Source organism: Pyrus communis, chromosome 8 (genome assembly GCF_041283825.1).
Source record: "Pyrus communis isolate YQ-2024b chromosome 8, ASM4128382v1, whole genome shotgun sequence".
NCBI classification, from domain to species: Eukaryota; Viridiplantae; Streptophyta; class Magnoliopsida; order Rosales; family Rosaceae; genus Pyrus; species Pyrus communis.
This window is the reverse complement of record NC_142572.1, coordinates 7,968,250-7,981,460: the sequence shown is the minus strand read 5'-3', so window position 1 is coordinate 7,981,460 and position 13,211 is coordinate 7,968,250. Positions and strand designations below refer to the sequence as shown.

The following is a 13,211-nucleotide window of genomic DNA, read 5'->3' as shown; positions in this document are numbered from 1 at the left end:
GCACTTGACATTAATAGGTTGTCGTAGACGTCAAATTGGACAGTTCGTTGTGGAATTTGTTGTTGTAATGTTTGAAGCAATCAACGAATGTGATACTTGAGATTCAGTTTCAACCTAACTCCGTGATGTCGCCAATCCCCCATTCTCAATGATGCAGAACTTAATCATATGCAAAAGAAACAAAATGTATCGAGCAATCGTGTTTGAAAACTTCCATAGAAAAACTAGTTATGTATCGAGCAACCTTGTTTACAATGTATTAATTTTCAATGACGACTTCTTTCCAAATTGTGCTATTTTCTTATTTAATGTCGCACAACACCTTTTGGACAGAGGAATAGACAGATGACCTTATGGACATAATTTTTTGTTCTATGGCACTGTTTGTGTCCATTTTTTATACTAAGCACAATAGGTGCTGCCTTTTATTGAATGGGCAGTGTTCCACTCTATTAGCGTTCACAGAGACATAAACTCCTCTCTTCATTTGTGCCCTTTTTTTCTCTTTTTTTTTTTTTTTTTTTTTTTTTGTTCTTCTTTTGGGTCAAATGAACATTTCATTCAAACAAACAGAGGAAATACAGGGAAACGAAACAAGGCCCCAAAAACATAGATTAGGCTCAGACAAAAACAAAGCCCAAAAAACAACAAACCGTAGCAGCAAAGAAACTATTTAAGTCGTCATCACCAACGCTGCACTAGTGAACCAAACGGAAGAACAGGCATTTCCATATTGGAGAGTTCATTTGAGTGCTAGTGGCCTATTGTTAAAGCAAAGGTGGGAGTACAATGATCCCAAATAACTAGTGCTTCTTAAAAGAAGCATATAACCGGTGTTTCTTGCAAAAAACATTCTTTTGAAATTGAAAAATATTTTATCTAGTTACGCTTTTAATCATTTTAAAACTATTTACAAACAAGCCCATAATCTTTGTCTTACCAAGAATGTAACTGAAAGGGTATTTGGATTGTTAAGAAAACGAAGGAGGAGTATACCTTTTTCAACATCAAAATAAAAATTAGAATCAGTAATGCATGTTGTGTATCTAATAATTTCATTCTAATCGAGAAAGCTGGTGATCTTGTTTTAAAAGTTCACGGATGAAAGTTTCAACCTTTCGTGGATTAAGAAATATTGAATCAAACAAGCGAAGGACTCTCTCAAAATTGAACTTTCGACTTGTCGTTACCTTATGTTTTTGGCGCAATTAATGTGCCAACATTATAAAAAATTAAGCAAAAAAGTACATGCAAAATCTCACTTTTAAGAGCAACTCCACCAGGACCATTAGCCCGATGGACTGGCGACTTCCCCATCCCAATAGCCCTAGCTGCAAGCTCTAGCCCATGTAGGCATGTGGGCTAAGGGGGGGCCCGAGCGAGAGGTCCGACTTGAATTGGTAGCCCGAGAGCCTGAGGGTTGTGTGATGTGTGGCTGACGTTAGGGTGACCCGGCTCGAATTTGTCCATTTTCCCTTGTCAGAATTTGGAAAAAGAATGGGATGCATGCAGGGAATTAAACCACAAGAATTGCAACACAACATGATTTAAAGCTCAAGAACACAAGATAATGATAGAAACGTCACCTGGGTTTGAGATTGAGAGCTCAAGCTCTCGACTTCAATGGTAGGACCTCGCACCATGCACCGATGCTGCATGCAAGGTCATGGTTGGGTTCCCTGAGTTCTAGGGATTCCAAAAATATTATTTTTGAGCTTAATTTGTTGAAGGTTTGAAGGGGAAGGAGAGAGAGAGAGAGAGAGAGAGAGAGAGAGAGAGAGACCGGTCAAATGAGGGGAAAAAGGGATAGGGTGATGGGGATGTCTGATGGATTAGGTGAGGAAAAAATACTAATATTTTATTATCTATTGTCATGGCTATTCAGTTTAAGAATGAAGATCCAAAAAGCAATTACTGTTCATTAAAAACAGTTATTGTTCACTAAGTGAATTCAATAGTTAGTTGCCTTAGAAAGCCTTTGCAACGTTGGAGTTGCTCTAAAAGAACTCCTCAACATTTGTCGTCAAACAATGGATGGCAACGTTCTGACTATGTTCAAACGTTATTTAATTAAATTAAAATTTTAATAATTCCGATTGGGCGACCCATATGATATGGGTTGTGCATCCGACCCACGGGCTGAACTTTCAAGTCCCAGGTCTTAGAATTCAATATATAAACACGCAAGTCGCAAGTCGTGGATTGAGAACGACTCTTCCATCCAATGAAGCGAAAGCGTGAGAGACACTCTCTAATATGCGCGTAGGATATTATATACAGTATTCAGGTCCAACCCAACCAGGTATTCTCACCCGCATGTCTGAAAGCAAAACCCTACAGTACATGACTGTGGGGTACACTTGGATGCCCATAAATCTCAAAAGGAAAGATGAAATTACCAGAACACCACAATCCTTGGATACGACGTCGGATAACGCGGAAACATGTGCGAGAAATGGTATGTTTGACGAGGACAAATTGGTCCAAACGGAAAAGTTGTTGTCCTCAAGCTCAAGAATCTGACTGGTGTCTGCACGCTGCACACTGCACACTTCACTCTATGCAAAATACAAAAACAATTTTCTGCTCACTCTCTCTCTCTAGCTTTCAAAACTACTTTCCCTTTCTCCCCCCTCTCTCTCCTCACTTTTTCTCTCTCTAAAGATTCATAGGAATCAAATCATCAAAACCCTAAAACCCAGAAGCCAGAATCCATAAACTCATCTGGAAACCTGAAAATTTTGAGCTCCAAACCCAGCATTATGCTCTCCAGCTTCCGCCATTGAAAGAAAGAACCCATCTTTCTGTTTCTTCTGCTGGGTAGGAATAGAAGCTGCTGTGTAAGCAGAAAAAGGATTAAAAACCCAGAAATTCTCCCAGTTTCAAACCCAAAAAACCTAGCCTTTTTACTTCATTGTTAAACCACAGATAAACCCTCTTTCCATTTTCCCCTATTTCGAGAAACAGTTTCCAAAAATGGCGATTCAAAAACCCTTTTGCAAAACCCAATTCTCCGTTTTTCTGCTAGTCCTAGCCAATGTGGCTGTTTTTGTCACCTCCAAGTCGACAATCGAGCCCTGCTCGAACGCCGACTCGTGCAATGCCTTGCTCGGCTACACCGTCTACACCGATCTCAAGGTCTCAGAGGTCGCCTCCCTCTTCCAGGTCGACCCAATTGCTCTCCTCACCGCCAATGCCATCGACATTTCGTACCCCGACGTCGAAAACCACATCCTCCCCTCCCAGCTCTTCCTCAAAGTCCCAATCATTTGCTCCTGCGTCGACGGGATTCGAAAGTCAGTGTCTACCCACTACAAGACCCGGCCTTCCGACACGCTGGCCTCCATTGCTGATTCGGTGTACTCCGGCTTGGTCTCGGCGGACCAGATTCGGGAGGCCAATTCGATTTCGGACCCTTCTGTGCTCGACGTGGGGCAAACCCTTGTGGTGCCTCTGCCCTGCACTTGCTTCAATGGGACTGATAATTCGCTGCCGGCTATCTACTTGTCTTATGTGGTGAACCCGGAGGACACACTGGCGGGGATTGCCGCCCGGTACTCGACTACCCTGACCGATTTGATGAATGTGAATGCCATGGGGAACACAGCTATTAAGGCTGCTGATATACTTGCAGTGCCATTGCCAGGTAATCTGTAATTTTGCTTATCTTATCAAGTGTTTCGATATTGGAAGCTAATTATTGGAATGTGTTTTTCTATGTTGAATTTTGGTATGCTAATTTAATTATGCTTTTGTTAATTAGTAATTAGTGAGTGATATGGTGCTTCTAACTGTGCTGTTTTGTTTTCAGTTTCAGATGCTGCATTTGTTTTTTATAACATTCTTCACCGTAGAGAGTCGGAGTTCATAAAGTTTGTGCATTCTAATGTGTTTTAATTAGTTCAAACCAATAACCGCATCATATATTTTTGAGTTAGCTGACTGCCATAGCTATACTGTTTCTGTGAATCCTTGAGGCCCTTCTTATGGTTGGTTCTCGCGCAGATTTGGATATAGTTTTCATCTTTAAAATATTTCAAATACTTTCGTGTTATAGGTTTCAGTAGATTGATTAAGAAACCATTATATAGTGAAGACATTACCATTATATAGTTTTTGTCTTTAAAGTAAATCAAATGGTTGGTTCTCTCGCAGATGCAACTTGAGACGATAATGGTGCACTAGAAATATACGCAAGTGAAATAAATAAGAAACCATCATATAATGTAATTCTGTAAAAGTTTCACTTAAACAATTGACTACAAAGTCCTTAATTCACCATATAAATATCAAGGCAATTCTCGTAGAAAATCTTCAACCTTTCCTCGAGAATACTCTGTTGCTCGATTTCTGTCTTCTTTATGTAAGCAGTATGCTCAGAAAACAAACCAATCTTAAGCACCGCATTATCTTAACAAAAGTAACCGCAAATTGATTTGGAAAAGAGGTCCTTTGAAAATGTTAGTCAGATAGGTGGTGAAACATGCCCCTCTGCTTCCTTTGGGCGCTGGTAGTGTATTACTTGCAGATTCCGAAATGTTTGAATTTTGTTTATTTAATAGGCTGTTGGTAATGTTTGAATTTTGTTTGTCTTGAGTGCAGCTTGTGCATCAAACTTTCCTAAATCTGCTCAAGACTATGGCTTGATTGTGCCCAATGGTAGCTATGCCATTACAGCAAGCCACTGTTTACAATGCAGTTGTGGGCCTGGGAGTCTCAAGTAATTGAGTTAACTTCTATATGTACATGTTCTCCAACTTCTCCTGCGGGTTGAGTATTAATCACATAATCATGTTACTTTCTACAGTTTGTACTGCCAGCCTGCTTCATTAGCAGTTTCATGTTCGAGCATGCAATGTAGAAACAGTAACCTCATGGTCGGGAACGTTACAGTTCAGCAGAGTGGTGGCGGTTGCAATGTCACTTCTTGTAACTATGGTGGTTTTGTGAATGGAAGCATCATCTCAACGTATGGTTATCCTTTATGCTTCTACCTTTTGACTCTTATTATAGCTGTTTCAAAATGTAGGATTTCCGTTTTAATGTCAATCTGATTTTGTCCTCCACTGCAGGTTGTCTAAATCTCTTCAGCCCCGTTGCCCAGGTAAAATTATAGATGCTAATATCTGTTGTGCTGCTTGGCTAAATTAGAAGGAACAAAACTATAGAAATTTATTGCACTTTTAGGTTTTTGGATATCATATATAATATGAATGCGTCTGTGTGAAACTGGTTCTCTTATTTCAAATTATGGACTCTATTATAAATAGTTGGTTGTCAAACAGTTACTGGTGTTATAAAGCATATTAGCAGATTGTATATTACTTTCAATTGAAATAAGATCATACCAGAAAATAGAAGGGTGATCACATTTTTCATTGCGATTTCTTTAACTGAAAAGAAAAAGGCTTCATGGAGCCAGAAATCGGGTTGTGATTAATTTGTTACTCAAGAACTCTATTTCAAAACACTATGCAGGTCCACAGAAATTTCCACCACTTATAGCCCCACCTACCTCAGTAATCCGTGACACAATGTTTGCACCCGCACCTGCTCCCGAGTCAGATGGTTCTATTGGTGGGATACCCAAGTCACCTTCAGTGTTACCCAGGGTGCTTCCAGCAGGATTGCCCCCTATAGGTGGCCCTGCTGGGATTGCTTCTGATGCCTGCTCACTGATCAATCCATTGGGCAATTTCCCAACCGCTGTTCTGCTACTTTTGTATGTCAAGTTCATGATTGCCATCTTATGATGATTTCCGTTTTGTGCTCTTGATCGTTGTTTCCGCATCGGATTCGTATTTATTTCTAGTGTTGAACTGATTTTGTGAATGTGGCGAACCGTCATTGGTGGGTTTTAATTAGTGATGGGTTTTGTTTTGCTCAACTATCGGACTATGCACTTTGAGTCAGTGAGTGTGAGGTAGTGGAAGTTGCCATCTCTGTAATCTATTCTTGTTGCCAATTTCTTGAGTCTCAGGATATTGTCTGGGCAGACCCCTTACTGGCATTTTTGTTATGATCTCTATTCTCTAATTCTGTCCCCAACTTAGAAGGATATTATACTACTGACCATACATTTAAGCAAGGATTAACCTAAGTGCAGAAAACATTACTCGATCGGCGTTGTTTCACCAACGCCAAACATTATGGTTTCAGTGAAATCATATTTAGGTCACTCCGTTGGTTCAGTTTACAGTTTGAGCCATACAACTGGTCAAATGACGTATATTTGGTGCCTTATTAAACAGTATAATCATTTTGACAATATGGCATATTTGTTCTTTCCATCCACATTTCTGTCAAATAAGATCTCTAGGGCCCCTCCTCTCGGCGTTATCAACTCCCAATGCGGAGGTTTCTAGCAAGTTTAACAAGCGTGGCGCTGTTTCACCAACTCCAAATTTTCGGCACGAGGTTTCTACCGCGTTTATTCTCGACTTCAAGTAAAAGTTGTTTAGATTTCGGATACATTGCCATGGTAATGTAGGTGACGATAGTACGAATCAATTCCCCTAGAGTGGATAAATGACCCTACATAGACTCATTAAAGAAGACGGACGACACAAACATCGTAATCCAATACTCTTAAAAGCCAAATTTGTTCAAACAAGCTTCAGTCTTGATAATGCGACAATTCCCAATATTTCTGCATATAAAACTTATAGCATCCCGTAATCACAATATCTTGCATAAACGAACAATATCATATCAAATGCTGATCGACATATGCTGACACATGAGCTCATGTAGAGATATTCTGACATAAACGTGACTTGATGTAATAATGATTTACACTCTAACACTACAATCACTTAAAGACTTGCGTTATTCGCATCACATATGAGTCTTAGTTACCTATAGTAATCTAGGACAAGATTGGCACCTACAATGGATCCAAAGTGAGTGTACGGTGCAATGCGAATATACACGTAAAGACTGGCCCTAGCCCCGGCGAGTACTAACACCAGTGTAGCACATGATGAGCAGATAACGTAAATACGATCATGCAACGGTAAATCGATAATTTAAGTCGACATAATACTATTCATGCCCATAATTATAATTAAGGCATCTCGTAGGATTTATAATGATCTCATAAATCTCATCACTACGACATTTCTTGTAAACGTTAGTTTAATTATGGTATCACGTAGAAAATGCATTATTAATATGTATGGAAACTAAACAAATATAAATAGTATATAAAAGAAAAGACCCACTCATAGTTACTTGTGATGTCACATTCATTCGAGTTAGGAAAGCCGGAGTTTTCAATAGTAATCGAACCTAAGTATAATATTGGGACCCAATAGTAAAACTCAACTAAAACGATTAAATTTTGGAAAACAGAATGCGGAATTGGTATCAGGGCGTCGAAATATGCTAAGAAAGGTCCTGTGCAAATTTTGTTAAAAGTCAACGGGATAGTCAACGGTCAACCAAAAAGTCAACCGAGCCAGTCAACTACATTTAAACTTTGGAATTTCACTAAATGGATGCCAAAACGGACTCGGGGCGTTGAAATTAGACTAGGAGGGTTTCCAAGAAAATTTCAAAAAGGTCAACAAAAGTCAACTAACGGTCAACAGTTAAATTTAACGGAATATTCTATCTTCAAACGAAATATTTTGTTAAAGTTAACTTCCAATTTTTCTAAAAGCGGGTTGGGTCAAGGGTTGAATCTGGGTTCAGATCTGTTTCGGATCCAAGCTTGGATTCAATTCGAGTTTACGGGTCGGGTCGACCTGATCTGGGTTGCCTGCAACAGTTGGATCAATGGAGAAGAAGGCTGGAATTTTGAGAAATTGCTACTCACTCAAAACTCAGTTAGAATTCATAATCCATATATAAAAAAACGAAGCTCAACAAACAACTATACCCTTAATAGACCAAGTCGTGGCTAGAGAATGACCGGAAATGGCCTGCAAAAACTCGGGCTCCTCGCTGAAAAACTAGGGAAAGACATCCTCGCGTGGTTTATGTCCCTAAACTTCACAAACACAGGCTTATAACCTCAAAAACTCTTTAACAAACGACCAAAAAAAAAAGAGAGATAGAGGGTTCTCGAGGATTACGATTGTCAGGAATTCAATAGTTCACTAAAAACCAAGGTGTCAGTGGTGGTTTGTTTGATTATGGAGGAAAGATGAGGGAAGGCCTTTGGTGGGGTCGAGTTTTCGGAGTGGGCAGGCCAGTGGTGGTGTCTCAGTGGTTGGCAAAGAACAGAGGGAGTTTAAGTAAGCTTGAGGGAGGAGAGAGTTAGAGTGAGAGAGATGGGGAGAGTGTTAGATAGGAGATAGATGAGGGAAAAGATATAGAGAGAAGAGAGAGTCTAGGAGTGTGGGGGGAAATGTTCCACAGGGCAAGGGAGTGAGGGAGAGGTTGTGTGTGGGTCTTACTAAACAAAAACAATAATAAAATAATGAGAAAATATCTAGGACAATTAATTTACTAAATTGCTTTTCGCTTCGTTGTCTTGTAAATCTCTATCGTAACTCTGATTTCGATCCCGCTTATGCCCACGTGTTCATATTATCGAGTACTACACAAATACTGTAACATATTAGCTCATACACTTCACGAAATGATTGTCAACAAAAGTCAACAATATCGCCTCTAAGGGCATTTTCGTCAATTCACTCTTTCAAAAATAAAATGTTGTAAAATCAGGGAAGGATCCTAACAATTTTAATTATTTAAGCCGTTAGATTTAAATTTGACCGTTAAATTTTTATTTTTTTTTTTAACTGTTGGATTTGATCATAATAGTATTTAGCTATTGGATTCAATAAATTTATAAATATAAAACTAAAATAAAATACACATACATGGTGGGCCAACCCACTAACCCGATGGAAAATTTGCCCCGTAAATGAGTTTTGAGTTAAAACTCATATTTGGCCCAAGAGTTGGAGAAAGTTGGGGCAGGTTTAGAACCTCAAATTTGAGTTTTATTCCTAGAGTTGGAGTAGGTCTAAGAATGGCAGATGATTCGAAATTATTACAATAATTTGGGAGGGGAGTGAATTTCGAACTCGAGATGCACAAATAGAAACCCAACACTCTACACACTTGGATATTAGATCACATGGAATTCTCTTGGAGCTTACTATAAAATTTTGACGTTTATTAACAAATTCCTAAAATTATTTAATTTCTAACCAGCGATGTCGAGCTCTGATTAAATATTTAGCCAAAACTGAAAAAGCGACGTCGTTTCACCGCAAGGCCTCGCCCCATGCTAGGAATTAACCAATAACATAGGGATGTGTTATTCACACGCCTTTTTTTACTTGTCATGCACCATTTTTTACTTCTTACGCACCCTTTGTTAGGGGAATTTCTCATATATAACCAATGTTTACCCTATAATTTCATAAATGTTAATTTTTATAAAAACTATCAATTATAGCAAAAGACACGCTTAAATAGACCAAACTGCCCTAAAAATTATAATCAAATTACACTACACCTAAAATCGTTGGAATTCTCTTTCATTTAAACTCACAAGACTGCTTACTTGTCACCGGACCACCCACTGCCGCAACCCTCCCCCCTTCTGCCTCTGCTTATCCTTCTCCTTCATATTGTTTTGAAATATTCAATTAAAAAAACCAAAATAATAACTAGTTTTTGTTCTTATACTTTCGATATGCCTTGAAAACCTAACAAATCAAAAGGAAATATATTAGGAAAGTTGAACGAGGGTCTGGCTAATTGGGAGCAACGATGGCATGTTGCCATCTGTTCACTGATCATCAGATATGTTGCAATCATGAATTCAATATTTTCTGCACAGCGTTCCATGGTATGCATTTGATCCATTTTTCTGTTTCTGAAAAGCATGTAGTGTTTTTGGGGATACCATACTTCAACGTCAAATGCACTTTGATTTGTTTCATTATTGTCCTTTTTACTAATCTGTACTTAAATAATTATATATTTGGTTGCAAATGGGCTCGAGCAACTCTGCATTCCTACAGCAGGTAGGTTGTCTTTAGAACGTCTTTTTGATATATACTTTTTTTAGTATTTGAAACATAATTAGCTTTGTTCTTATGTCAGTTTTACTGAATGCTTTTCATGGATGGGAAACGGGCTTCATATATTACTGGTGGTGTGTGTCTGAAACCCCAACAACCAAATGGACTGTTTCAATATGACATTAGACATGTTGTGTGTATCATAACATGTTCTGCGTATCATATGTTTCGATTTCTTGAATTTTGCAGGTGTTTTTGACATAAGAAGACAAAATGTTTGGGTAAGTTACCTCCGCTGTGACAAAATGTTTCTCATGCAGATCGAGAAACTGATTGTTTTTGTAAGGAGCGAAGGTTTACTGGATCCGGAGATGGTATTACTACCGTCATTTCTTACATCTCTTGAATAAGTTGTGGCTTTGGACATTCTGCAGGTCTGTATTTGGTCAATCCCAGTCCGATTCGGAGATGGTATTACTACCGTCATGTAGACCTCATTTGGATGTGTTTTTAAAATAACTAAAAACATTTTTGGTGAAAATGTTTTTAGAACCAATCATTAGTAAATATGCAAATAAATCCCAGAAACACTTAAAGTGCTTCCTCGAAGAAGCACATGGTGCTTCTTGCAAAAAGCATTCAAGTGCTTTTGAAACCGAAAAACATGTTTCCTCAAAATGCTTTCAGTCATTTTAAAAGCACATCCAAACAAGTCCATAATGTTAGTTCTCTAAAGCAAATGTGAAATTTTAGGGGCTGAAAACAGAAAAACCCAAAACTAAAAGTGAAATGGTTATCGAACTACCCCTTAGTGATCGATAAGCGCATCACCATGTTTTGTGATGCCTAACCGCAGTAATTTTGTGGAGAGAGAAATCTGGCTGGCCTGATTGTACAACTTATGGCGAGCTCATAGCAGTTATGGTTTTCTTTCTTTTAGCTTTCTTCTTGTGTTCTTAAAGTAGTCGTTTGCGCCAGAAAGAGCGGTGGTTGTACCGAATAATCATACAACGCTCAACAACACAAAAAAATTACAGAATGCATTTATACACACCCGTTTTTGTTAATTCCACATTTTTTTCCTTTTCCATTTCTAGCAATTGCAGTTCAGTAACTAAAATAGTTCATTAAGCATTCAGCAGTTGCATGTCATCTGCACCGGATGCGGAAACACGCGGAATCAATCAATGGTTCAGTACAAGAAATCAGTCAATGAAACCATAGCAGAAACAAGAACAAGCACTATTTACAATTATTTACATCAAATGGGATTCTTATAAACCTGCAGTGACGTTATTGTACAGTTCCAATCTTCGTTTTTAGCGGCAGTAGGGCAGGGAGCCTCACATTGCTCTCATAATTGCTTTGCTAGTTGTGTGCAGCCCCATTGCAGCAAATTTTAATACCGCACGGCTCCTATACAATCTGTGATACAAGCCAACATGACATTCTTAAATTAGTAAGAAATGAGCAACCTAATTCAAAACAGTTTTTCGCTACTCTGACGAAACATGTTGTATGAAACATTCTGGGAAAATGTACGTACATGCTATCTCTTGGATAATAATTGAGAGAAGCGATGGAAAATACATCCATTGTATGCAATTTATGAACATGAAGTAGCAGATAATCAAGGCTAAAATTGCTAACATTCTCGAGGCTAACACAACAGGAAGGTGGGCAAGAAATACTTACCCGGTTAGAGCAAGTCCCCAGGTGGACAAAGTATAGAACAACTTCCCCGCATGCCAAATGCCCAATACTTTCTCCAATTTGCTGACACCACCCATCGCTTTAGCTACAACTGCAAATTATAGACTCCCAAGGATGAGTTTCGGTAGACGCATTCTCTATTGCCCACTAAATCTTCAAAGTCAAGCCCGAGAATCATTAAATGACAGAGATAAGACTTTAGATGAGTATCCAGTTTGGGATGCAAAGACTAAATTAGCAACATATAATTTCTAGAAGGAAAGAAACTAAAGTTCAATTCCATTTTCTTGGTTATGTATCCAAGCTTATTCGATTCATCATACTCTGCAACATCTAACCACAGTGCGTAGCAAGGCACAACAAAACCTGCAATTGGTTTTTGAGATATATGGAAAGTATAGAGGATTGCAAACTAAGTGGTTAAACACGATTCACGTAGAAAATAACCTATTAGCATATTTGGGTTAAGACATTACAAGTACACGGAGAATCAACTGAGAAAGACCAACAAAAACTTACTTTTCTGCAGCTCCTCTGGCGTCAAGTTCTGCAATTCCAAGGAAGCAAAACAACATGAGACCAAAATGAGCAACATAATTTAAACAGCAACCAAAAAGCAATGAGGGGATACGTACGCGAGCTTTCGGGTTTGACACAATACACTTGGCCATAAAATTGGCAATCCCATCCACCACATGCTCCTCACTAACAACAACATAGCTCTCATTGTCAATCCCACTCCTCTCCTCGACTTTACCCGGAATCATATCATCCGTGATCCACACCCACCGACTGGGTTCTTCATTGTCAATTTTGATTAGAACTTCAGCTTTCTCCAAATCACTTCCTAAAATCCAAACATGAATTATAAACAAACCCAATGATTATTACACAGAATTGAAACAGTTTATACATATATATACATACATACATACATATATATATATATATTTGTATACCTGTGGCTGGTTTGAAAGGAAACTGATAATCATCAATGGACTCCTTCTGAAAAGCTTTGATTCTAGTCAAGAAGCTGTTCGAATCCACCGTCGCCACTAACCGAGCATACAGCTGAATTTTCAAAAAAAAACCCAAATACCAGTTTCAGTTTTTGAATCAAAATTCGAAATCTTTATACAAATTGATCAAAGGGTACCGAATCGAAATAAATCGACCCCAAATCGTTTACATCAGGAGGGCAATCGTCCAAAACCGCAGGCGACTCGGAGAGGTTCTCGAGCAGCTTCAGATTCTGCTCCAGCGAGTTCCTCAGCCGCCGATTCTCCGCCCGCAGAGCCTCCAGTTCTTCGTCGGAAACCGCGCACTTGGTTCCCTCGCCGTCGTGGTCCTCGTGGTGGAGGTGATGGCGGCCGTGTTCCATGACGCTCCACGCCACGTCAGCAACCTCCACCACCGTCTTCGCCACCTCTATAGCTCCACGTCCTCCCATCTCTCTCTCTAAATTTTGGGTCGCCGTGTTAGTTTCGTCCGTATAATATGCCCAAGTACGAA

General features: G+C 39.1%; 2 protein-coding genes across 3 annotated transcripts; one reads left to right on the top strand and one right to left on the bottom strand.

Annotated features, from left to right (window-relative positions):
- Nucleotides 1-510: 510 nt before the first annotated feature.
- Nucleotides 511-6,036, top strand: LOC137718030 (lysM domain-containing GPI-anchored protein 1). Its single transcript, XM_068457550.2, has 5 exons — nt 511-3,646; nt 4,603-4,720; nt 4,808-4,969; nt 5,073-5,104; nt 5,479-6,036. Exons 1-5 carry the CDS (start codon nt 2,977-2,979, stop codon nt 5,751-5,753), a joined length of 1,257 nt encoding a protein of 418 aa, XP_068313651.2. The 5' UTR covers nt 511-2,976; the 3' UTR covers nt 5,754-6,036.
- Nucleotides 6,037-11,043: 5,007 nt separating this feature from the next.
- Nucleotides 11,044-13,211, bottom strand: LOC137717960 (uncharacterized). Of its 2 annotated transcripts, none has more exons than XM_068457480.2 (6): nt 12,856-13,211; nt 12,659-12,770; nt 12,335-12,546; nt 12,219-12,246; nt 11,682-11,790; nt 11,044-11,411 (listed from the first exon to the last, which is right to left on the bottom strand). In XM_068457480.2, exons 1-6 carry the CDS (start codon nt 13,147-13,149, stop codon nt 11,330-11,332), a joined length of 837 nt encoding a protein of 278 aa, XP_068313581.2. In that variant the 5' UTR covers nt 13,150-13,211; the 3' UTR covers nt 11,044-11,329. The 2 variants fall into 2 exon arrangements, with proteins under 2 accessions (XP_068313581.2, XP_068313583.2); XM_068457482.2 differs by having other exon boundaries at nt 12,889-13,209.